The sequence below is a fragment of the Microtus pennsylvanicus genome, chromosome 2 (assembly GCF_037038515.1).
Source record: "Microtus pennsylvanicus isolate mMicPen1 chromosome 2, mMicPen1.hap1, whole genome shotgun sequence".
NCBI lineage: Eukaryota > Metazoa > Chordata > Mammalia > Rodentia > Cricetidae > Microtus > Microtus pennsylvanicus.
This window is the reverse complement of record NC_134580.1, coordinates 60,729,971-60,753,486: the sequence shown is the minus strand read 5'-3', so window position 1 is coordinate 60,753,486 and position 23,516 is coordinate 60,729,971. Positions and strand designations below refer to the sequence as shown.

The window sequence follows — 23,516 nt, the reverse complement described above, 5'->3', positions numbered from 1 at the left end:
AATCCCCACCTAGGCAAGACTTTCTTTACTTCTTCAAACATCCTTTCTAAAGTATCTTTATTTGAATCAGATAACAAGATGTCATCCATGTAATGATAAATAATGGACTTGGGGAATTGTTTACGAATTATTTCCAATGGCTTACTTACAAAATATTGGCACAGTGTAGGACTATTGAGCATACCCTGTGGGAGGACAGTCCATTGATATCTCCTATTGGGCTGAGAATTATTATAAGTAGGCACTGTGAAGGCAAATTTTTCTCTATCCTTTTCTTGTAACGGTATAGTGAAAAAACAATCTTTCAAATCAATAACTATAAGAGGCCATCCTTTTGGTAACAGAGAAGGCAAAGGAATTCCAGATTGTAGTGAGCCCATAGGTTGAATTACTTTGTTGACAGCTCTTAGATCTGTCACCATTCTCCATTTACCAGATTTCTTTTTTACAACAAACACAGGAGAATTCCAAGGGCTGGTTGATTCTTCAATGTGGTGAGCATCTAGTTGCTCCTGCACCAGCTGTTCCAATGCCTGTAGTTTATCTTCAGCTAGAGGCCACTGTTTGATCCATATTGGCTTCTCAGTTAGCCATTTTAAAGGTAGGGCTGTTGGTACCTCTAAAGGTTTGGTATTTGCTGTATGTTCTTGTACAGCCTGAATGGCTAGTGACCTTTTTCCATAATACCTCATCATATACTTCCCAGAATTATGAGTTCCTGGAACTACAGGAATGTTAATCTGGGTATTCCATTGCTGTAGCAGGTCACGGCCCCATAAATTTATGGCAATATTGGCTATATATGGCCTTAGTCTTCCTATTTGCCCTTCGGGCCCTATGCATTCAACCCATCTTGTGCTTTGTTTTACACGAGATAGGGTTCCAATTCCCAGGAACTGAACATCTACCTCTTGAAGAGGCCAATTCGGATGCCAAGATTCTGGGGTAATGATACTTACATCCGCACCTGTGTCTAATAAGCCTTCAATAAAAGTGCCATTTATACAGACTCTTAGCTTTGGTCTTTGATCATTAATAGAAGTCTGCCAAAATATACGTTTACTCTGTCCAACTGGGTTTTTTGACTCATCCTCCACATGGATTTCATCATTTAGACCAGTATTACTTTTTACAGCAGAAATTGGAGCTTTTAATTTTCTTGGTGAGGCACATTCTCCACTGTGACTGGGAATGACTGGGCCACTGTTGGCTTGGGGGCCTGCGAGAGGCCCCTCAAGGAGTTTCCCGACGGTATCGGGTTGCCTTGTTTGTCTGTTGTTGACCTGCATTCATTGGACCAATGTCGGCCTTTACCGCATCTCCTACATATACCTGAAGGCCTAGGTCTCCTATCTTTGTCATTCCCAGAGGAGATAATATTCCTAGAAATTCTGTGCCTGCAATCCCTTTTCAGATGTCCTAATTTACCACAATTAAAACACCTGGCAGTTTGATGTCTCCTCATTGCTGTGGAAATCGCTTCTCCTACCCAAGATTCATCGTTATAGCTAAACGTCTCAACATTCATCGTATGCTGAATCCATTCATCCATAGGTGCTGATCTAGACTTTAAAGGCCCAATTATCTTTTTGCATTCTATGTTTGCATTCTCAAAAGCTAGAGATTCAAGAAGTATTCGTCTAGCTTCTGGGTCTGTTACCCCTATGTCCAGAGCCTTAATTAATCTTTGCAAAAAGTCAATAAAGGGTTCTCTCTGTCCCTGCCTAATTCTGGTATATGATTCAACCCTTTTTGCTGGATCTTGTATCCTATTCCAAGCATTTAAAGCTGCTTGGTGACATAAACACAGTACTTCATCATCATAAAGAGCTTGGACCTGTGGATCAGCATATTCTCCTGCACCAAGAATTTGATCTTGGGAAACCTCAATACCTTTTGCTCTTCCTTGCTGTTCCATATGTTTGGATTCTTCTCTGAAATAAATTCCAAACATCAAGGAAGGTCCATTATCTAAAACTGCAGACACTAACTGATGGAAATCATGGGGGGTAGCTCTAGCATTAGAAGCCCAAGTCCTTATCATTTCCTTTACGTATGCAGAGTGCAAGCCAAAATTAACAATAGCTTGCTTAATTTCTTTTAGATCATTCATTGCTATTGGCGTCCATCTAGCTTCTCTGACTCCCTTTGAGCCTTTAGAAGTTGACGCTTTGTCAGAATTAAGTATAGGGTATGCTGCTAAAACCTTTGGTAAGCCAGTTCTAATAGCTGGTGTTGGCATTGTATCCTGTCCTTGTGCCTTATTACTCTGTTCACCAGCTCCAATCATTTCTTCAATCATTTCAAGTCTTTTTATTATTGTCTCTTTTGAATCCTTAATCTCCTGACCTGCATGAGTTTCTAGTAAAGATTGTATGGTTCTTAGGAGTGCCATGATCTTCCTAAATGATAGAATATGCAAAAGAATACTAAAACCTAGTAACCAGTAAATTAAGTTATCCCCATAGTCATATAAACCTTGCATGATATAACCCATTGTATTGGTAACCAGAACAGTAAAATTCGCGTTGGAAACGAGAACTGCCATATTACCTATTATCCAGCAGGTGGCGCTGTTGCCAAGTCTCGACGAAAACACGGTCCTGTTTCAGAGTCCGCCTAGTATTTGTTAAAAACTGGAAAATGTAAGTTGCTCAACAAAGTAAATGTAATTAAATCAATTCCAGAGATGGAACCAGAAACCTAGAATCCAGGGGTAGAGAAGAGCAATCTGGAAGCTACTTATGCCTCCACGTGACAGAGTCACCCTGAGGGGTTGCAGCTTTCAGCAACCGCGTGCTCTGGTTCGCGCCACTTAAGAGCTGTGCTTGCAAGGGAGATTTGAAAACGACTCAGAAAAGAGCAAATCACGCGGGCAGAGACTACGCGGGCCTGTGGAGTTTAAATCCACAGGCAGCGACTGAGGAAGCAAGGGCTCCCGCCAAGCCGAACAAGCGCCCGCCAAGCCGAACTTGCGGCCGCCAAGCCGAACTTCCGGCCGCCAAGCCGAACTTCCGGCCGCCAAGCCGAACTCGCGGCTGCGAGCCGGGAGAGGTTCTAAAACCAAACGTCGGGCGCCAAATGAAGGCGTAAGTCACAAACAATGCCACACCGGTTTGGAATTATGATTAATAGGGTGGTATTTATTTAAAGGGGAAAAAACTTACAGATCACTGTCAGCCCTCTGCGTAACCAGGAAGGAAGTCAAGTCACCGGCGGAGCAGGAAGTGAAGAGAGAGAGGAGAGGGAAGTGGCCGCTTTTTTAAAGGGAGAGAGACCACGCCCCAAGGGGCTGGTATCTCAGCGGCGATAGGCTGGAGGAGTGGGAGGACCTCCCGTAACAAGAACATACCTCACATCTATCTGTAAAGCGCTCTCTCTCTCTCTCTCTCTCTCTCTCTCTCTCTCTCTCTCTCTCTGTGTGTGTGTGTGTGTGTGTGTGTACTGGAGACAATACCACATGCACACACATGCACACATGAGCCAGAGGAGCTTGGGTATCCTCAGGTACTGCCTATCTTTTCACTTCTCTTGGGGGGAACCTGTTACCGGATGGGAATACACCAAGTATGTTAGGCTGGTGAGCCCCAGAGATCCACCCATGGCTTCACCTCCCTGGGGCTTGGATCACAAGTGTGCAAGGTCACACAGGGCATTTTTGTTACATGGGTTCTAGGGATCACACTTAGGTGCAAGGCAGACACGTTACCAACTGAGCTAACATCTCAGCTTTACAAAAACGATGTTCTGCTGATTTCGATTTTGCTGATTTACTTATTATGACAAACAACTGAAACGGGTATTGCCTCCAGTATATACAAAGAAATTAAATGTTAAGGATAATAGTAACTTGCTCACAATAACACAGCTAGAAGATATAATATCCAAGCTTAGGTCTATCTTACTACAAAAATCATGTACTACACGCTCTCATGATACCTCCTAATATACAATAGTGTCATCATTTGTACAACACTTTCCTATGATGTATCTTTCCTTTCAAAGCCATCTTGGGAATAGCTGACATGCCCCTTCTGAAGTTGAGGAGGTTCAAGTGCAGCAATTAAACGGACAACACTCATCTGTTTACTGGGGAGCCGAAGCAGGCATGAAATGCTGGCTCTGGAGTCACCAGCACTAGAGGATACAGATTCCTTCTGGACAGATGCTTCTCTGTAAATGACATCTGGATTCAGTGGAGCAAGAGAGAATGACTATGCTCATACTAACAAAGCCAAGGGATGAAGGCATTTTCAAAGGTCAGATGGTGTTAGTAGCTGCCAAAAGCAGGCTACCCGAAAGCCTGCCACACGTAGAGAAGTGTATAAGTCTTGTAGGCCAAAGAGTCTTGCATTTGGCTACTGCTTTTGTTACCTTCTCCATTGTCATGGGCTGTGTTAATAGTACACACTAAGTATGGGTCCCCTTGTGCCTCAAAGCACAGCTCTACTAACCCATAAAGCTATTAACAAAGAAAGATCTTAAAGAGTCTTGATATCATCTACTATAACTAGGCCATAATCAGATTTGCCTGATTATCTCAGCTCTGTTCTTTTGGTGTGCTCATACCCAGCCTTCTGTCAAGCCTCAACGTTCCGTCTGGTTACTCTGCTCCAGTAGCTCTGAACTTGGACTGGTCAGTCTCACATCCACTGGACTGACCAGCTGCTCGATGTCCACCTTCTGTTGCATCACGTCCTTTTTAGCTCATTTAATTCTGTCCACTTGGTTCAAGGATCAGCAAACACTCTCTGTGAGAGGAGAGCTTCAATATTTCAGGCTTTGTGGTCAAAGTCTGCTGCGAGCGCTCAGCAAAGACTGCAGCACAAAAGCAGTGGGCGATCTGCACACAAACGCGACTGCCCTTCAGTAAAACCCTCTCCCGCTAAGGTATCTGCTTACCCTGAAACAGCGTTTCATAAAGAGAAAACATATAAATGTTTAATTCTTTTCTCACAGTGGTCTATTTTTGGAGGACAGAGAGCGTGCCAGCCATTTGTCTGCCCTGGTATCCACTCATCCGTCTGTCACAACAGTGTGTGTCTTACTGTAAGCGGACACTACTGTATGGAGGATACATTTACGCACACCCGGTGTTCCCATCACCTGTCTTCACTGCTGGTGTGATGCTTCAGTTTTCTCACTGTCAGCCAGGGGACCCCTCAGATCAACTCATGCCTGTGTCGTTTGGACATGAACTTCTGGTCTCTGGTGGTTTCCCTGCTTTGTATGCAGGATAATCCAGCCTGCCACACTGGAACCAATCATCCGTCCCATGACCCCTGAATCCTTTCAGGGACAAATCATATTTAGTGACCATAATTATGGCTCTGGCTGTGCTCACTGCTATGGTGCTATTATTGTAATAGTTCAATGGGAAGGCATTAAAAGACTTATAATCTTAACATCTATGAGCAAAGGCTTAATGTGCTCAAATTCTTCTAGAAAACAAATCTTGGCTGCAATTGCATAAAAAATTTTCTCTGTGGCTTACTTATGGGGCTAAAATATGATCCATTTTGAGTTTGGGGGAAAGATTAAAAAATTATATATAAAGGATTCAAAATAATAATTAGTAAAAGAGAAGCATTCAATACAAATAGGATATTATTTTTATTGAGAACTTTGAAAGTATTCCAGCCTTTGACTCAGTAATTGTACTTTTTATGGCCCAATTATAGAAACACAAAAAGCACAAAAATAACAAAAGCATCAATTACAGCATTAGTTATTAGTGTGAACAAAATTATAAATAATATGATAAATATCTAGAAAATAATTTATGGAGAGAAGGTATGTCCAAGTTATGTCAAGTAATACCTCAAGTATTTCTGTTAGCTAAGCATGAATGCTCATCTCATTGAGCCCTAACAAGTCTTGTTTTGTCTTTATTAATGATTCAGAACATTTGCTAGAACAGTTTGATTTTTACTTATTTGTTAAATTGGTTGGTGGTATTTTTAAATGCTTCTGAAGTTAATCTTTTTAACTTTATTAACTATCCAATTACTGTTCCTATATGTTGTCATTTGTCTATCTACTAAAGAAAAAAGAAAATTAACATTTGATGCACCAAGTATTTGTGTGAGTCACTTAATAGCCTTACAACAAACCCTGAGGGGGTAGCATAAAAATCCAATAACCGAGCATCTTGCCTCTTAGAAATTTCAATTAAGAGCAAACTGGGATAAATTCAGAAAACATTAATAATCTAGCATCTCTGGCTCATCTATTAGTAGGCTCACAAGCAGATAAGTCCTAGTAATAAATTAAAATGGATAATGCAAGAAGAATTAAATCAGCTTGTTTACAAAGAGGCACTGACTGGAGGGAGGTCTCTAAGCAACACTGCAAAGGGCACTGAAGGGTACTGGGTACTACTGCGCCAGTGGGCTGGTCTTGCCAGACCAGCTGCCACTGAAGCTATCAGGGTTCTCAGCTGGTGAGGCTGCTGGTGACTTCTCTTCTCCAACAGTGTATAACAACATGGTAAGCCGGGCGGTGGTGGAGCACGCCTTTAATCCCAGCACTCTGGAGGCAGAGGCAGGAGGATCTCTGAGTTCGAGGCAGCCTGGTCTATAAGAGCTAGTTCCAAGACAGGTTCCAAAGCTACAGAGAAACCTTGTCTCAAAAAACAAAACAACAACAACAACAACAACAAAACCCCAAAACCAAAACCAAAAAACAACAGTGTGTAAAGAACTGTCCAGCATAGGAAAGAGTCTTCCAGGTTGGTACCAGCTTGACATCTTCATGTTCTATACCTCAAGTATGTGGTGTCTTCAGTAGGAGGGTCTTACCATCGAGTTCTAGAGGATCACTAAGAACAAGAACAGCCTGTAATGTTTTGGGGATGTGTCTATGGGACCTCACTGACCAACAACTTGAAAAGCAATAACCCAAACGTGGCATTGGGCTTTTTATTTGATAGCCTATGGTATATGGTATAACTGTCTGAGCACAGCCCCATCATTATAACCACCTTTATGAATGCGTTTGTATCCATTTACAGGACCTTTATGAATGTGTTTGTATCCATTTACAGGACATTTATGAATGTGTTTGTATCCATTTACAGGACCTTTATGAATGAGTTTGTATACATTTACAGAATCTTTATGAATGTGTTGTATCCATTTACAGGACCTTTATGAATGCATTTGTATACATTCACAGGACCTTTATGAATGCGTTTTTATCTATTTACAAGAGCTTCTCTTCTTCAAAGCATTAGGTAAAGACGGGGTGGGGCAGAGAATCTGCAGCTAGATAATTTGAACATTATCTAGGTTCAAATCCTAGCCTTCCTGTTTGTGATTATGTGGCCTAGGCTAAGATGACAAACTTCCTGTGCCTTGGTTTCCTTACAGATACAATGTAAATAGTAAGCATTTAAGTGGACAGAACTGTTAATAAGCAAATGATTTTGTGTTGTATATTTAACCCGAATGCTAGTGTCTCCCCAAATTCTTGCTTGTTTCTTCTAAGGGCAACTACTCCGAGCATTAGAACAGAACCACATGATCAAGTGCCCCAGACTTCCTAACACCATCGCCCCTGGGATTAGGATCTTAGGGTAATAACTTGAGGAGACACTGGCATTCAGATTGCACAAATGGCACAGAATCATCTGCTCACTAACAGTTCTGTAGCACAAATACCATTCTGCCTACAAGGAGACTGAGGCCAAAACAAGGCCACAGCAAGGGAAAGGGAAGCCTCAACACTTAAAACACTATTGAGAACGGAGTGGTTAATTTAATGCAGTCGGTGTGAGCACTGTTTAGTTTGTTGTTGTTGGGGCTTTTTAAAATCATTTTTGGCAAAACAGAGCAGTATAAATTTATAACATGTATTCTCCTCCTGTCTCCATAGTAATACAATCTTTGCTACAATAATTTAAATGTAACTATAAGTAAAAATAAGGATCCTTATTCTTGCTACTTCTATTCATTTTTTTAATAACTGAAGGTTTGGTTTGCTAAAGACAATTGGTGAAAGACACAAAAACAAAAGGTTATTTAGTAGACTAGTGAAGAAATAAGACTCACTGTTTAAAGATATAGCATGATCTTGTATACAAAAATCCCAAGGGATTAAAAAAAACAAGTCTATTAAAGCTAATAAGTTGGATAAAGTCAGAGAATGTATGAAAAGTATATTTGCTATGCACTAATAATTTAAAAACCAAACAAAGATAATTCAGTTTACAAAAGCAAGGAAAACAATGTACTAATATATTTAACAACAACAAATAAGTAAAATCTATATACAAAGCATCACAAGAATAAATTGAAGACGGAAATGGGAAGAGAACGGCTGCTCAGGGGCCATCACTACAGCTGGGAGGACATCGTCCTCAGCAAACCCGCTCTACAGTCAATGTGATCCTTAGGAAAACCCCAGCTCCCATCCCCACAATAACCTAAAATACATATGAAAATTTAAGAAATCCAGAATCACCAAAACAACCTTGGAAAAGATGAACAATTGAGAGAATTCATACTTCTTAATTTGAAAACTTACTAGGAAGGTGAATACTGACAGCGTACTGATACAGGAGTTAATTGCTAATTTGACATATTCTAGAATCCCCTGGGAGATGGACTTTGGGCACATCTTCATTAACTGAGATGGGGAGACTCACCTCCTGTGTGAATGCCCAATCACTTCAGGGATGCGTTTCCCTGGCTGTGCCCTGGACTGTGGGCAGAAGGATGCACTTCTGCCTGCAGATGCAGTGTGACCACCTGCTTCAGTCTCTGCTATCTGCCACAGCTCCCCAACCAGGACATACTGTGCCCTTGGACTGAGAGACCATATAAACCCTTCTCTCTCAAGTTACATTGGTCAGAGGATTTCACCACAGCATGGGAAGAGAAACTGAGACGGGATGGACAGATGAAGGCAATAATGGGATTCAGATCCGGGAAGGATGCGCCCACTGTTAGGTCACCTGACCTTTGGCAGAACTGTCAAGAAAATTAAAAAGTCTTCTCAACAAATCGTTCTAAACAGAAAGCCACACACACAAAGGATGAGCTGACCTACCCACACCATAGTAAAAACCAAAAACAGGCCAAAATGGACCACACAATTCCACAAAAACAACAAACAAAAGCACAGGGATGAACCATGGCCTCTGACTAGGAAAACAAAGGGGACCACAGATTAATCGTATTGTTTAAAGCTGAAAACACTTGTACGCCGAAGGGCACTTTTGGAAGTGCAAAGGTAACCCACAGGACAGGAGAATATTTCCAAACCAGGCCCCAAAGCTTCTAACTCTCACATAACGAAAAGGGAAGTAAGCTAACTAATCAGGACTGTCACAGGATTTGAATGGACATCTCTCCAAGAGACATACACACAAACAGCCATCAAACACAGGAAAAACCCAGAAACCCCTTCCTCATCATTTTAACCACAATGGCATCCACTCCACACGCACACAGGGTAGCTATGATACCAGATGGACAGCGAAGTATTGGTGAAAGCAGAGAATGTCACGCTAATGGGAAACAGCACTGCCCGTCTGGATAAGTTTGGAGTTCTTTACAAAGGCAGAGTTCCAACATGAATTACAAATTCTAAGCCCTCTTTACACACCCAAATAAGGGAACACAGAAAGCGACAACTGCTGAAATGCCCACACCACACGAGTCACAGGACGGAGTGTGTTCTGGACAAACCCGGAACCAGGAACTCAGTCACAAGAACAAGACATGCTGGATAAGCACCAGGTACAAGACGGTGTCTCAGGACTGCACTTCCATCAGACACCCAGAACAAGGCAATCTCAGGACAGGGCTGACTCCTGGCTACCAGGGTGGCAAGGGTGCTGAAGAGGCAGTGATCACTGACAGGTATAGTGCTTTTGGTTTTTTGTTTTTCTGGAGCTGAAGCAAGTCTTCTGAAGTTGGGCAGGGGTGATGGTTACCCTGTGAATATACTAAAAGCAGCTGAATTGTACTCTAGAGGTTGAAATTTTAAAGGTTGATGTCCACAGTAACATATTTGGAAATAAAAAGCAAAAAGGCAGGCACAGTAGCTCACACCTGTAGTCCCATCACTCTGGAGGCTGAGGCAGGCAGACGGCCATGAGTTCAAAGACAGCCTGCACTACAGTGAGTTCCACAGCAGCCTGAGCTGTAGAGTGTGAGTGAAATCCTGTCTCAACCAACCAACAGCACTCCAGAAGCAGAAACAGGAGGGCCACAAGTTCCATATTAAAACACTGGTTGCCAGGCATGGGGCGTGCATGTAATCCCAGCACTCCAGAAGCAGAATCACAAGTACAAAGGCAGCTTGAGCCACACAGTGAGACCCTGTCTCAACTCTATACAGTTTGGAGAGATAAATACAACACTGTCTTTATTCCCAATTAAAAATAAAATGTGAAAGAAATCCCAGGAAAATATACAGAAATACCTCTTAAAACTAGTAAGTGAGCAATCACGTTACATACACAAAAGAAGGTACACCTAGAAGCCAAATCTAGAAAATTATCATTTTCATGTTTTCAAACTTATTTCTGTGTGTAGTCTGTGTGTGCAGGGGCTGGGGGAGGGGGAGCACATCAGTGTGGTTATTTCAGGTCTGAATGGCCAGGAAACAAATGAGCGGACTTTGCCAACAAATACTATATGATTAAAAACAAAACAACAACAACAACAAAAAAAAACCTCATCAGGATATTTCCCAGACAAAGATGAGCTACAACATCTGGAAGGGAATAGGGATCAGAGTGTCAGGAAATCTTGATGGAGATAAAAGTAAAGGATTTGGCTTTCCCGCTTATAGTTAATTGTAAAGCCATAGCAATCAAGTCAGTGTGATAGGGGAAGGGATCTCACGGGACTGAGAGCTGAGAGTGAGTGCAGGGTCCAGGCTGACCCCGAAGAAGAGCAACTCAGTCCAGGCTGACCCTGCTACGTGGTCACTTAACCTGGTAGAAGAGCAACTCAAATGGGAAGCGTGATACTTTCAACAAGTGATAGTGAAACCATTTGCAAAAAGGAAACTTGTTGACAAACTTTACTCACAAATGATAAATCAAAATGGGTCTTAGGTCACAATGTGTAACAAGAAGGTTTTAGGAAAGAGAGAATCCTTCCTGATCTGAGCTGGGTAAAGGGAATTATAACAAAACCTAATTCATAAGATAAAATACCGAGAAGCTCAACTTTGTAAGATGTCAAACTTTTGCTTTGTCCATGACAGTTCTAGAAGACAAACTATAGATCCAGAGGAAAATAACACACAAGACCCCTAAAAGCTCAACAGTAAAATGAAAACTGATTGGAAATGCATGAACTGATGACTTCATCCAATACAGCAGAACAGCACGTGAAAAAGATGCTCAACATTATTGGCCACTTAGCAACGCAAAATGAAACAGGAGGGTCTGCTACGGAAGCTTCAGAGGGACAATAAAAAGATACCAAGAGCTCGGTGCTTCCTCCTAAATTCGAACACGTGTATGAAACCTGTGTATGAGACACAGGAACCACACCCCTAAATATTCACTCTAGGGAAATTAAAGTTCATGTCAAAAGAAAACATACGTGAATGTTTAATATCACAACAGATTTAGACCAGACCAAACTGGAAGTAATTTAAGCGAACTGACCAAAGCTGAGGTAGAGCTAACTCCCTGCTTAGATCAGGGATTTTTCAGTGTGTGTTTGGTTTCTGACAGGCTGTCAGGTTGGCTTTGAACTTTTGGGTCTTCCTGCCTCCACCTCTTACGTGCTAGGAACACAGGTCTGTGCCACCGCAGTTGGCTAGATTAGAGATTAAAATAATAACGTAAAGCCAGGCCACATCCTGGATTCCAGTTTCAAGTCTCTCTAGCACATCCACACGTAAGCACAGCAGGCCGACTACAGCTCACAATGTAGTTCATTTTTAATGTAATTAGAAGAGTTTAAAGGTCCCTAGCACAAAAAAGTGAGAAAGAATGCTAACTGCTCAGACTTGATCATTACCCATGGTATAAATATGTACGTGTGTGTGCATATATATCCTATTATGATGCTACACTCCATCCATATGTACAGTATATGTCAATATAATTTAAAAAACCACTCAGCCCCTTGCTACAATTTGATAGAAAAGTGATGTGGGGCTAAGTTAACTTAACGAGGCAATCTTATCTGTACGCATTATGCTTGCCCTGTGGCCTATAACGATAGCCAACTATTTTAGCTGGTACTCAGAGAAGTTCAATAGCAGCGCTGAGAAGAAAACTGGCTATTTTATCCTATAACCTGTTATTCCGCATCCAGTCTATGAAACAGGTACCAAGAGACCTCGACCCCTGACTTAAGCTCAGTTCACATTTCTTGTTCTGGAAACACCCCCTCCCCCACGTGCCTCCCTCCCAACTTGTGCCTTTCGGACTGGGCTTCAGCTCTCTTGAAGCCACTCCATTTCCTCCAAGACCCAGTCCCAACAGGAATCTGCTGCTTCCTACTGGCTCCTCTCTAGTATGTTGTTCAGTAAAATAAAGTTTAATCAGAGTGAGAATGACAGCATTCTTTTCAGCCGTTCTCATCAAGACAAAACCACTCATTTCTGCTCTTACCACAGGACCTATACTGCTCATAAACACAACTCGCTCTCCGAACCTGAGAAGGCAAAACAACCGCAGCTCAAACACTGAAGAAACTTCCGTGCAGCTCCGTCCACTAACGTCAACAGTGAAAAGAACGGATGAGCAGATGTGAAAATCAGGCGCGGGGGGGGGGGCCCTTAGGTTGCAAGTCTGCAAGGAAGGAAGGAAGAAAGCAAAGGGTGGCTGTAAACTGATCTTACAAATGCAAAGTCTAATAAATATTAGTAAATATATTTCAGCACAAAATAATGTCATTACCAATTTGCTATGGCACTCTCATGAATGTGTAAATACTTCAACTTCAGAAATACCACGAATATAATTTGCTTTAGTTATGGGTAAATGAATTCATTCATTCAGCAAGTATTGTCTGCTATTAAACCAAGTGTGTTTCACACACTAGAGCTCCACCATAACTTGCACAAAAGTAAAACAACTCCAGTCTTCTCACTTTTTTGTTGTAGAAAATGTGTCCTTTAGCATATTTTTCTTTATCAATGTATGCGTGGTAACGGGTTTCTCACTGCCATTTTAAATAGGCTCATATTAATAACTTTTTAATTTCTATTGTGGGTTTAGGCAAGCATGTAGCCCCAATTTAAAAATATCCTTTGGATTCACAAACAAGTGACTCCTGAGACTTCCAAGCTGAGAACCGCTGCCCACACTGCCCCCCTGTTCCCCTCGTCTTTCCACTGGGGGTGTAAGGATGAGTTGTTTGCAGTCTGGGACTACAACAGACAAGGATGCCATGGCCCCTCGCGTGTGCCTTTTGGCACACATTATGTACTTGTGTTGAGTTTTATACCTAATAGTAAAGCTTCCGGGTCACAGGTCTACTCAACTTGAATAGACACTGACTTTTTCAAGCGGCTAGTGAGCATTTTAAGCATGGTGAGCTGAAATTGGCCTGAAGTATAAAATTTACACTGTATTTGAAGACTGCACAAAAAAACATAATGCAGAGTATCTCATTAATAATTAATAATTATTTCCTATTGGTTCTATGTACAAGCAATATGTTTTAGGCATGCTGGATTAAATATATTAACATTAACTTTGCTCTCTTCTTTTTAAGCATGGCTACTGGTGAGTATGTGCGTGCATGTGTACATACATGCTTTGTACTGCAGGCCTGTGTATTCCAGATGTGTATAACAGCTTTTGAGAAGCCAAGACTCTCATGGGAGCAGCTTCTAAGGGAAAGCTGAAAGAGAAGCAAGAGGCAGCCGAGTGCAGACAGTGGACAAGCAGACAGAAGAAAGAGTGTGTGCAAGAGCCAGGAGAGAAATATACACACGGCAAGAACTCAGCACAGGAAGGGCAGGGGTGAGAGATGCTGCTACGCCTCTCCCAGTTTCTTTACGAGTATGTAGGTATGGATGTGTACATACGTTCACGTGTGTTCCACCCCAGCATACACGCAGAAGTCAGAGGACACCGTGTGGGGACTGATTCTCTTCTCCTGTCATGTGGCTCTTGGAGGCTGAGCTCAGGTTTGGTGGCAATGCCTTCACCAGCCAAACTACCCCACTGCCCCTGCTGCTAGATTTGATGCAGAAAAGTTACATAAACAAACCTGCATTTATTTCAGAAAAGGCATCGGGCCTTGTGTGTGGGCATGACTGAATTGATGCTGGGCTGGCGGGCAGCTAGTGTAACGATGTAAAGAGAATATCACTACCATTAAGAATAGAGCAACGGGCCTCTCCACATAGAAAGCAGAAGTGGAGCAGGAAGAACTGGAGCAAATGACTAATCCTAGCTTGTCTGGGGCCGCTTCGCACTGACTACAGCAGTCGTGGCACTTTGTGTGTGTGTGTGTAGAAAGTTTATATTCTATTAGTAAAAAGGTTTTGGTGTCATGAGTGCATCAGATATATGCAATCATTCTGCATCTTCCTCATAGCTGAAAGGCTCAAGAGCCAACTGCTGAACACTCCACTGTGCTCACTTAACTCCAACACTGAAAGGTCGGTGGCATTTTTAGTTTTCTAAAAACTGGAATGTTTAAGTGAATCAAAAGAGGTATTGGGTTGGACTCCTTCAATAGTGAAAGCATCAGTCTAAAACAATTTGACTTTGTCATATTGAGTCTAGGCAGGGCAGTGAGTTGTCAAATATCTAAGAAGAAAACCGGAGACCTGTTCTGCCAGCTTCATTTATGTTGATGTTCTACAACCTGCTAAAACTCCGTCTTCTATAAAGAAGATACAGGATCTGGTAAAAAGGTGAGAGGTCACTTTATTCTCAATTTCTTGTGAAATTCACCAATCTGCTAATATAGTCTTGCCTCTTCCAATGACATAAAACAATTTCTATTGATCTCTTACTTTTTAAATTTGGATAAAATGATACTTGAAATCTAGCTTCCATACTATCCTTGGATTCTTGCCTGAAATACTCCTAAGACTGATAAAGTTATGCTCTGCACTGAGTGGGGAAAAAGAGCTCGAGAACTGCGTGTTCCACGAGCCCCGCGGTCCAGCGCCTCAGCCGCTCCTGTCGTTTGTGTAATGACATCCCAGTGCCCTCCTGGTAGGAGGCATGGACAGCATCACTGCACACTGAGTGTCCTTCCTATTGTCTTTTCTCGATGGAACAAGGAAGGGTCCAAACTGCTACGCTGAGAGGAAGGAAATCACCCTCAGCGCATCTTTCTCCTCTTCATTCTTAACTCGTGATCACGTTACACAACGTCAAGAAAATGTATAGGAACAATCAGATGACATTACATCTTCCCAGCCCAGACCCACGTACAAACGCACCAAAACTTCCCTCTCCCCGGGAAGAAGGAGGAAACCCCCTTATTTATCTATCGACAGGACAACACCCGGCCACCTCAGCTACCAGCAGCTTGTTCCAACCACACACGTCTCTCACCAGGCTTCCAGTCAAAGTTTCATGAGCACGTTGCCTACTTCAAATGTTCCACACTGTGTAGCAAATCGATTACTTCAAAATAAAAATTATACGGTGTCATTTAAACTTCCCAATAGTTACCATGTTCTTCAAAGCTGTCAGTGCTCCCGGGTTACCCTGAACTAACCTTGTCCTGTCCCCCCATAAACCACTCTGCTCTGGTCATAGCCACGTGAGTCCCTGTATCTGCAATACTCCAGCTCTTCCACACCAGGCTTCGCTGATTCTAGGCCTTTCATTTATTGCTCCCACATACAAGGCTCCTTGACAATAACTCTCACGGTTCCCTAACATTTAGGTCTTATAAATGTCCCCTATGAAAGACATCCATCCCTAATCACTCCATATTTATTATCCCCAAGCTTGTTAGTTTCTGCCAGAGACCTTTCAACAATTCATTGACTGGAGTGTAAGCACACGGGGGTAGAAGCTATGCCCACTAGGTAGCACCTGACGGTACCAGAGCTAAGGATTCAGCAAACATTTGCGAGATGCCCGGATGAATACAGATGGTTAGCCGTAACAAAGATGACTTTCTAATGATAGCAGAGTCAACTCTCAGAACTTCATTTTCTCTTTGATTAAAAAACAGGTGAGACCAACTGGAGCGATCAATGACTAATGCCCAAGAGCAGAACTTGTAACAATGAATGCGTAAAGACAGCAAACGTCAGTTTCCTTCTCTCTCTAAGGATCAGATGGTGAGACCCCACTAAGCTAGTTCAGCATTTAAGTTATATATATAATGGTTGTAAGTTGTGTCCATCTATCAACTTCTCTCAAAAAAAGAGGAGGAAGTAGGACTGAGGAGAGAAGGGAAAAGAGAAGGGACCCTAGAAGTAAAGAGGTTAGTGCTAGTTCAAGTCTTGAACACAGAACCATCTTCACTATTTATAGAGACAGCAACAAGAGCAGATTAATGCTCACCTTACAATGTCAAAGTCAAAGCATTTTCAATTTGCTTAAATGTACACAAATCTCATCTGCAGCCATCTCCTGCTTAACTTCATTCTTTAGTTAATATTGCTAACAATATTTTTTTTAAGAAAAACCACCAATTAAGTAAAAAAGAAAAAAACCACCTGAGACCAGAAGCAGTCATTCCCTTTATTTCTCCATAAACATTAGACTTTCTATTTTGAAAAGAAGAAGTCTTGGCCCAGGCTGGCAGCTCACATTTGTACTCAGCACTGAGGAGTTTGGAGCAGGAGGATGGCTGTGAGTTTGAGGACAGCCTGGGCTACAGAGCAAGACCCTGGCTTTAAAACATTTAAGGTTTAACGTTCTTCTAACTGCTGCTCACTTTCAGCTGAAAGTCCCTCTTCCATGGAGATGATACTCTCTAGGAACCTTCTAGGCCATTCCTGCACATCACTCAAATCTCTTCCACGCTCCTCTCGGAACGAGGACAGCTACCCCTCTGAACGAACGGGGACAGCTACCCCTCTAAACGAACAAGGACAGCTACCCCTCTGAATGGGGACAGCTACCCCTCTGAATGGGGACAGCTACCCCTCTGAACGAACGAGGACAGCTACCCCTCTGAACGAACGAGGACAGCTACCCCTCTGAATGGGGACAGCTACCCCTCTGAACGAACGAGGACAGCTACCCCTCTGAATGGGGACAGCTACCCCTCTGAATGGGGACAGCTACCCCTCTGAACGAACGAGGACAGCTACCCCTCTGAATGGGGACAGCTACCCCTCTGAACGAACGGGGACAGCTACCCCTCTGAATGGGGACAGCTACCCCTCTGAAGCTTGCCATTCAGCACAACCATCTACAATTGTGTGGACTGAGATGCCCATCTTCACAGTCTCCCTAGGACATAGGCGTAATTTAGACTCTGAAGTCAAGGAAGGGTTTATATTAAGCAATTAATTCAGTTTTATTCAACATATTTTATGTAATCAAGCTTGACTTTCTCAGAAGTAATTGGTATCAGCTTACATTTTCCCCTTCTGTTCCAGTTATTTCTACCACTTTTCTAAAATTGGAACTTCTAGTCTATCCTTAAACTGGAAAATTTTTTAGTACCGCTCAGTGTTCCATGGGAAAAGCTTCACCCATTAAATATAAAAGAGAGAGTAAGAAGAATGGTGAGCCCTTCCACAGCATCTCCAACAGCAGGTCCACATCAGACTCCTGGCCGCAATCAAAAGCTGTCAGCTCAAATGTGAATGCTATCACAGGTCAGCCGAGATCCACCCGTCAGGATGAGTTTTTACGGCCACTCAGTGCTTTAGCAGGAAGTTAGCAAAAACTAATGACCTATAACCCTTCGAAGCAATTCATAAAACCGAGGATGAGCAAAACAAATGTCTAAATTACAAGCTAAGGCTTCACCTAGGTCAGTGCTCATCAAATGAAACCATGGGCCCAAAGACAAGCCCAAAGAAGGAAAAGCAGGAAAGGGGAGAACGAATAACAGACGGTATGTCCTAGTGTATCACAAGCCGGCGGGTGTCATCTTAAGAACTCTGTTTCTTTTTCCAGATCTATCTAGAAAACCATGTAAAATTTACACCTAGGGTTCTATTTGAGTGGCGGCTGGCAAACCCTGATTGAGGATGCAGGCAGCAAAGACAGAGCAAAGGTGCTGCTACTGCGGCCGAACTGGTCTTGGAAATAAACAAGACTAGGGTCTAGTGACCTGGAGAGAGAGAGGGTTTCAGAACTTCCACAGTGGACAAGGTGGGCACCCTGGGATGAGAAGCTGAGCAGGACGTTCTCCCTGGCAGCGGGCTAGGGTTAACCCAGCTAAGCTCTGGGATTCCTCCACTAATGTTCTTACTCCTCCAAGCTTTTAAATGGCAGCTGTCAACGTTTACTTTCTCCTGCTCTCCTGTATATTCAAAGCTCTGCAGACAGAACAACCGGAAGGTGATTACTGGTCCTAGGACAACTGCCTCAGAAAACACTAACTGTAGTTGGCAGTTATACTTTTACACAATTAAAAGTTCAAATAAGACCTTGGCATCTAGAAAGATAACCTGCAGCTATAATAGTCACATATCATAGTTCGCCAAGAAATAAAAGGTCATGTAAAGAATATGAATACCAAGTGAGGATTTTTAAAGCTACATGAAATGTTTTAAAGGTTTATATTTTGGTTAATAGCCAAGAGTAACCTAAAACATCAACTCAACAAGCCAGCAAATAAAACAGTGTTGGAATTCCTAAATATAGGCTCAAAAACCTTTCCTTACCAGATCTATGTCAAGGTATTCAGAATATTCACTTGCTTTAACAGAACTAATTTTATTTATTCATTCCTTTACCTACATAAGCATGAATGAGGGCATGTGTGCCACCATGTATGTTGGCAGAGGCCGGAGGACAGCTTTGTGAAGGTGGTTCTCACCTTCCATCTATGTGGGCTCCAGCAATTGAATTCAAGTCATCAGACTTTGCAGCAAACACCTTTTACCTACGGAGCTAGCACAAGAGATTTTTATTATGGAAGCCACATTTGTGCATGCACACATGTAGGTATATGTGGAGGTCAGAGGTCAGGTGTCCCTCATTAGGTGCTGTCCATCTCTCCCACAAGGCTATCTCGGGTCTGGAGCTTGCCAAGACGGTTAGGCTGGCTGGCTGGCTAATGAGTCCCAGAGAATCTATTGGCTGTCTCGGCCATCCCTAGTGCATGACATTCTGCCCAACTTTTTACGTGGGTTTAGGGATGGAATTTAGGTCTTCAAGCACTTTACTGAGACATCTCCCAAATGGTTCACTATACTACCACACAGTCCACTTACACCGAGCACCATTATTCTATTTTACCTGTCACTACAGTTAGATGTTCTTGCCATTAATATAAACCCAAACCTGAATGGAGACAGACAGACAGACAGACACATCCACACAGCTGTGTGTACAGAGAATGCCCCTAACTCCAGAGAGAAGAGTTCCTTTTAGCTCTGCCCACATAGTTCAATGTTTTGTCTACCTCACTGACTCCTATTTTCTTATTATTTGAAACTCGAGTGGCTGGAGATATGGACCCTAATCACTGGTTAGTTTTATAAATATGATCCTGCGAGGCTGGGAAAAGGACTTCTGGTCTCTGCCTTCAATTCCCCCACAGAACACAAACACCCAAAAGATAACCCTTTGGAAAGTACCTACCAGAAGGCCACTTTGTGTACTGGTATAAAAGAATACACCAAGGCCAATACTGCTTGACAGCCTCTTTTCCTCTACAGGGAAAAGATTTTTCATTCAAATATTAATGGTATGGGTTTTTAATCAAAGACTTCACTTACTGACCTCATCTGATCAGACACCACAATTCTGATTACAGTGCAGCGCTTACACAACTGGACACCCCTAATCACCCTAGATTAAAGATTCTGCTGGTTTCCCTTTCTCCTGGGCCATTCTACCAAACCTAGAGCACGACTATACTCACCTCCAGGCTAGAAGAAACAACGTAATAGCTTATTGATCGTTGGTGTAGACCCAAACCCACAAGTCATCAGCCAAGCGGGGACGGAGCTAACAATGAAAACGCACTGAGTTTTCTGGTCCCACACAAACACATCACTGACAGTTACTACATCAGATGTGGATGAACCCATCCTCCTGCCCAGAACAAATTAACAGACTATTCAGAAAAGGGAGCAACATCCTGAATTATACTAAAAAGACTACTATTTCTTGGCTGCCAGTAAATGGCAATTTAAGTCCATTATATTTTTCATGTAATATGAATTCTCAGGTAAGGAAAGTTACCATCATATTCAATTCTACAGACAAATGCTTTCAAAAGAGATGCTACCATATGCTGGGGAATTATATGTTGACAGAAACCACCACCATTATACTACTGAACCAGTATTTGTGGCAAATGACTTGGACTTTTTGTAAGTAAAATTTATTGGGGGGAAAAATGGTAGCTTCAAAGTATTTTTCTGGAGAAATCTGAGCAATGCTCCAAAATGGAAATATTAACCGTGTTCCCTGCAATACCCATTCAAAGAGTTAACTAATGAGAACTAAGAATGGTGGAGTCAGACCTGAGCCAAAGCTCAGAACTCAAGTGATGAACACTGCTCTAGTTCACACAAAGCACAGTTCCCACATCCCATCAGCCTTCTGCTAGCCTTAGAGACTGGTATCCCTAGCAGAGCACCGACTGGTATCAGGCAACAGTGACAAGTAGCGGAGGGAGGGCACGGATGGAATGACAAGCGAACAGGGAGTCAGGGCAGACTTGTACGCCCCAATAGCATAAGACTGAGGTGGGGCTGGAAACTATTTTCTGGCCTTCTCTGGCGTGCAGCTACTGGGGAATAACAAGATCCTACACGCCCGGAGCCCACAGAGCCCGGGGCACCGAGGTGGAGGGGTGGGAAGGAAGCAAGCGAGGTGCTTTTTCAAGGAGTGAGAACCGAGAGAGAGAGAGAGAGAGAGAGAGAGAGAGAGAGAGAGAGAGAGAGAGAGAGAGAGAGAGAGAGAGAGAGAGAGAGACAGACAGGACGGCAATTTCATCGAGAAAAGAACTTCCTGCCTCGGGAAGGATCGAAGGTGGTGGCGGCAGGACCGTCCCGGAGGCGACCTCCCCTTCGTAGTCTCACGATCACATCTTTGTGCGAGACGACTGTGCAGCCGGCGCCGGGCGAGCGCTAGAGCTAGAGGAGCGAGCCGCCCGCCGGGGCCCTCGCGCCGGGCAGTCCGCCCGCACGTCGTGGTTCTGCAGGGACCCCTGGTCCCGACCGGCCCGCCTCCCTCGCCCGGAGGGGTCGGCGGCGGCGAACGGACCCAAGCATCCCCGAGAGCAGACAACCCTCCCCGCACACCCCGCGTGGGTCTTTGTCCCGCCGGCGGCCGGGGTCTCCTCGGGTCGCCCAGGCAAAGCCCGTCCTAGAGGCCTGGTGGCCCCCGGGGTCGCCCCAGCTTTGTTCGGTCAGCGGGGCGCGGGGAGGCGGACACTTACCGTACACCCCAGTGAGGAAAAGCAAGAGCCACGCCGACCCCCGCCGCGGAGACTCTTTTGTGCTCCAGCGACGGGCCATACCCACGGCAGATGGAGGGAGCGAGGAGATGGAGGAGGAGGAGGAGGAGGAGGAGCTGGGGCCAGACGCCGCCGCCGCCGAGCCCCTGGCTGCTCCCTGCGCGCTCCGCGGCGGCGGAGGGGGGGGGAGGGGCGGGGCCGTCCGCGCGCTCCCTCCCGCGAGCCCCAGGCGAGCCGGCTTTCCCGGGAGGGGGGGTGGAAGGGGAGGGACACAGGGACGCGCGGCGCGGGCGCGCGGGCCGGCGCGAGGCGACAGGGCCGGCGAATGCGGGGTTCGGTCCTCGCCGGCGCCCCCCCGCCGGCAGACGGAGAGCGCGAGCCGCTGTCCCCCTGCGCTCATCCGTGCACTCGGCAATCCCCTGGCCCGCCTGCCTCGGTGCCCGCCCCGCGCTCCGCTGGACTCGGTTGAGCTCGCGCCGCTCACCCCGGCGCCTGGAGCCGGAGCAGCGAGGCAGTGCCAATCGATGTGCGAGCGCCGCGAACTCTGGACGCTAGACTCCCGGGCTCCAGAGCCGCGATGAGGGGGTGGAGGATCTGGGCGGTGAGTCCTCTGATGGATGAAGCTCCGCAGTCCTGGACCTTGATGTTGGGGTCCACCCGGGAGATCCTTGAGGTTGATGGTGGCCCAGTCGTGAGGGGATAGTGGGTGGTCGGAGGCTGTGAACTTGAAAGTTCCTGACCGTGACTCCCTCCGCCCCCTGACAAACACACCCCATAAGCTCCACTTGGAATCGACCCTGCACCAGCGCGTGGGTCGTGGGTCCGCGTGGTCAGCCCGATTCTGGACTAGAGGTTCTGGGGGACATCCCGCTGAGCTGCGGGGTCCTGCGCTTCTAATCTGGCGGTGAAGCAGCGGGGGCCCCCTTGGTCACTGGTGAGATGGGGTGGCCGCTGGACAGGTATGCCTGGAGTGGACCTGAGGTCGAGGCGTGGAAAGAGGGATGGCCCTGAGTTCTCCCAAGCCTCTTCCCATCTCCTGACAGGGATGACCCGTGACGCTTCTCTGTCTGTAGCGACTGACACTGGCACACCGGACCTTCCACCGTTTAAAGTGTCTGCGTGGTCTTAACTGCTATCCTCGCCCGCCCATTACAGGCACCATCCGCTATTCGCTCGAAGATCCGCAATGCTCTATCTATACTGTACCCTTACAGTACACTGGGATTCTTGATCCCTGACAACCTCGTGAGATAAATATTATCCACGTTTTAGATAAGCTAATGAGACTTGTTGAAGTTAAATTGTCCCGAACGAGGTATCAAATTGCCAATAAACTTTTTGTTTCCCGATTCCAAAGTCAAGACCCTTCCACAGTAACAGGAAAATCAAGCAAGATGTTTAGTGCCTACCACTTATTGTTAAATTTTAGTATATGCCTTGGGGGAACACATTAGGCTTTTTTCCTGTATCTCTTGCTGATTTAACCTTTTAATAACCCCCGAAATTGTGTTACAGAAGATAAAAACTCTATTGACAGGTATTACAAAAGTTTACGAATCTTTTACAAAGTGGCAACAAACAAACAAAAGCCATGAACTCTGGGCATTTTGTTCCAGTCTCTCTGATGAGAATGCACCAGCTTTGGCGCTCTTGAGTCTGCCATCTGCAGATAGCGTTCCTTGTTTTATGTTATTCTACACTCTGATTGCTTGTTTTTCCCCAGTTCTTTCTGCTAACTGAGTTGCCACAGCAGCTGTGTTTGGGTCATGTCACAAGCAGGGGTACAAAGTAGACTGGATTGGGTCCATCTCCCCCTGCCCCCATCCAAGGAACTCTTGTCCCAAGAGAAGACACATGGTGCCCACATAGGACCCCGACTATCCATCTGTGCCTCTCCATCTACACTTGCTGGGCCGTGTCTTAGACTTGTCAAATGAACAAGCATTTTGTTATCCAAGTCCCTTTCATGTTCTTAAATCTTAGTGAGGACTCCAAAGAGCTTCTACTTAGAAA

At 44.5% G+C, this 23,516-nt stretch overlaps 1 protein-coding gene across 2 annotated transcripts in view; it reads right to left on the bottom strand.

Moving 5' to 3' along the window:
* The window catches only part of Lrp12 (LDL receptor related protein 12), an 87,880-nt gene extending 65,971 nt beyond the window's left edge, over positions 1–21,909 (bottom strand). For both annotated transcript variants that reach the window (XM_075961087.1, XM_075961088.1), the window contains exon 1: positions 21,486–21,909. In XM_075961087.1, the coding sequence (XP_075817202.1) occupies positions 21,486–21,903 (418 nt within the window). In that variant the 5' untranslated portion in view covers positions 21,904–21,909. The remainder of the gene's footprint in view (positions 1–21,485) is intronic.
* Positions 21,910–23,516: the final 1,607 nt, after the last annotated feature.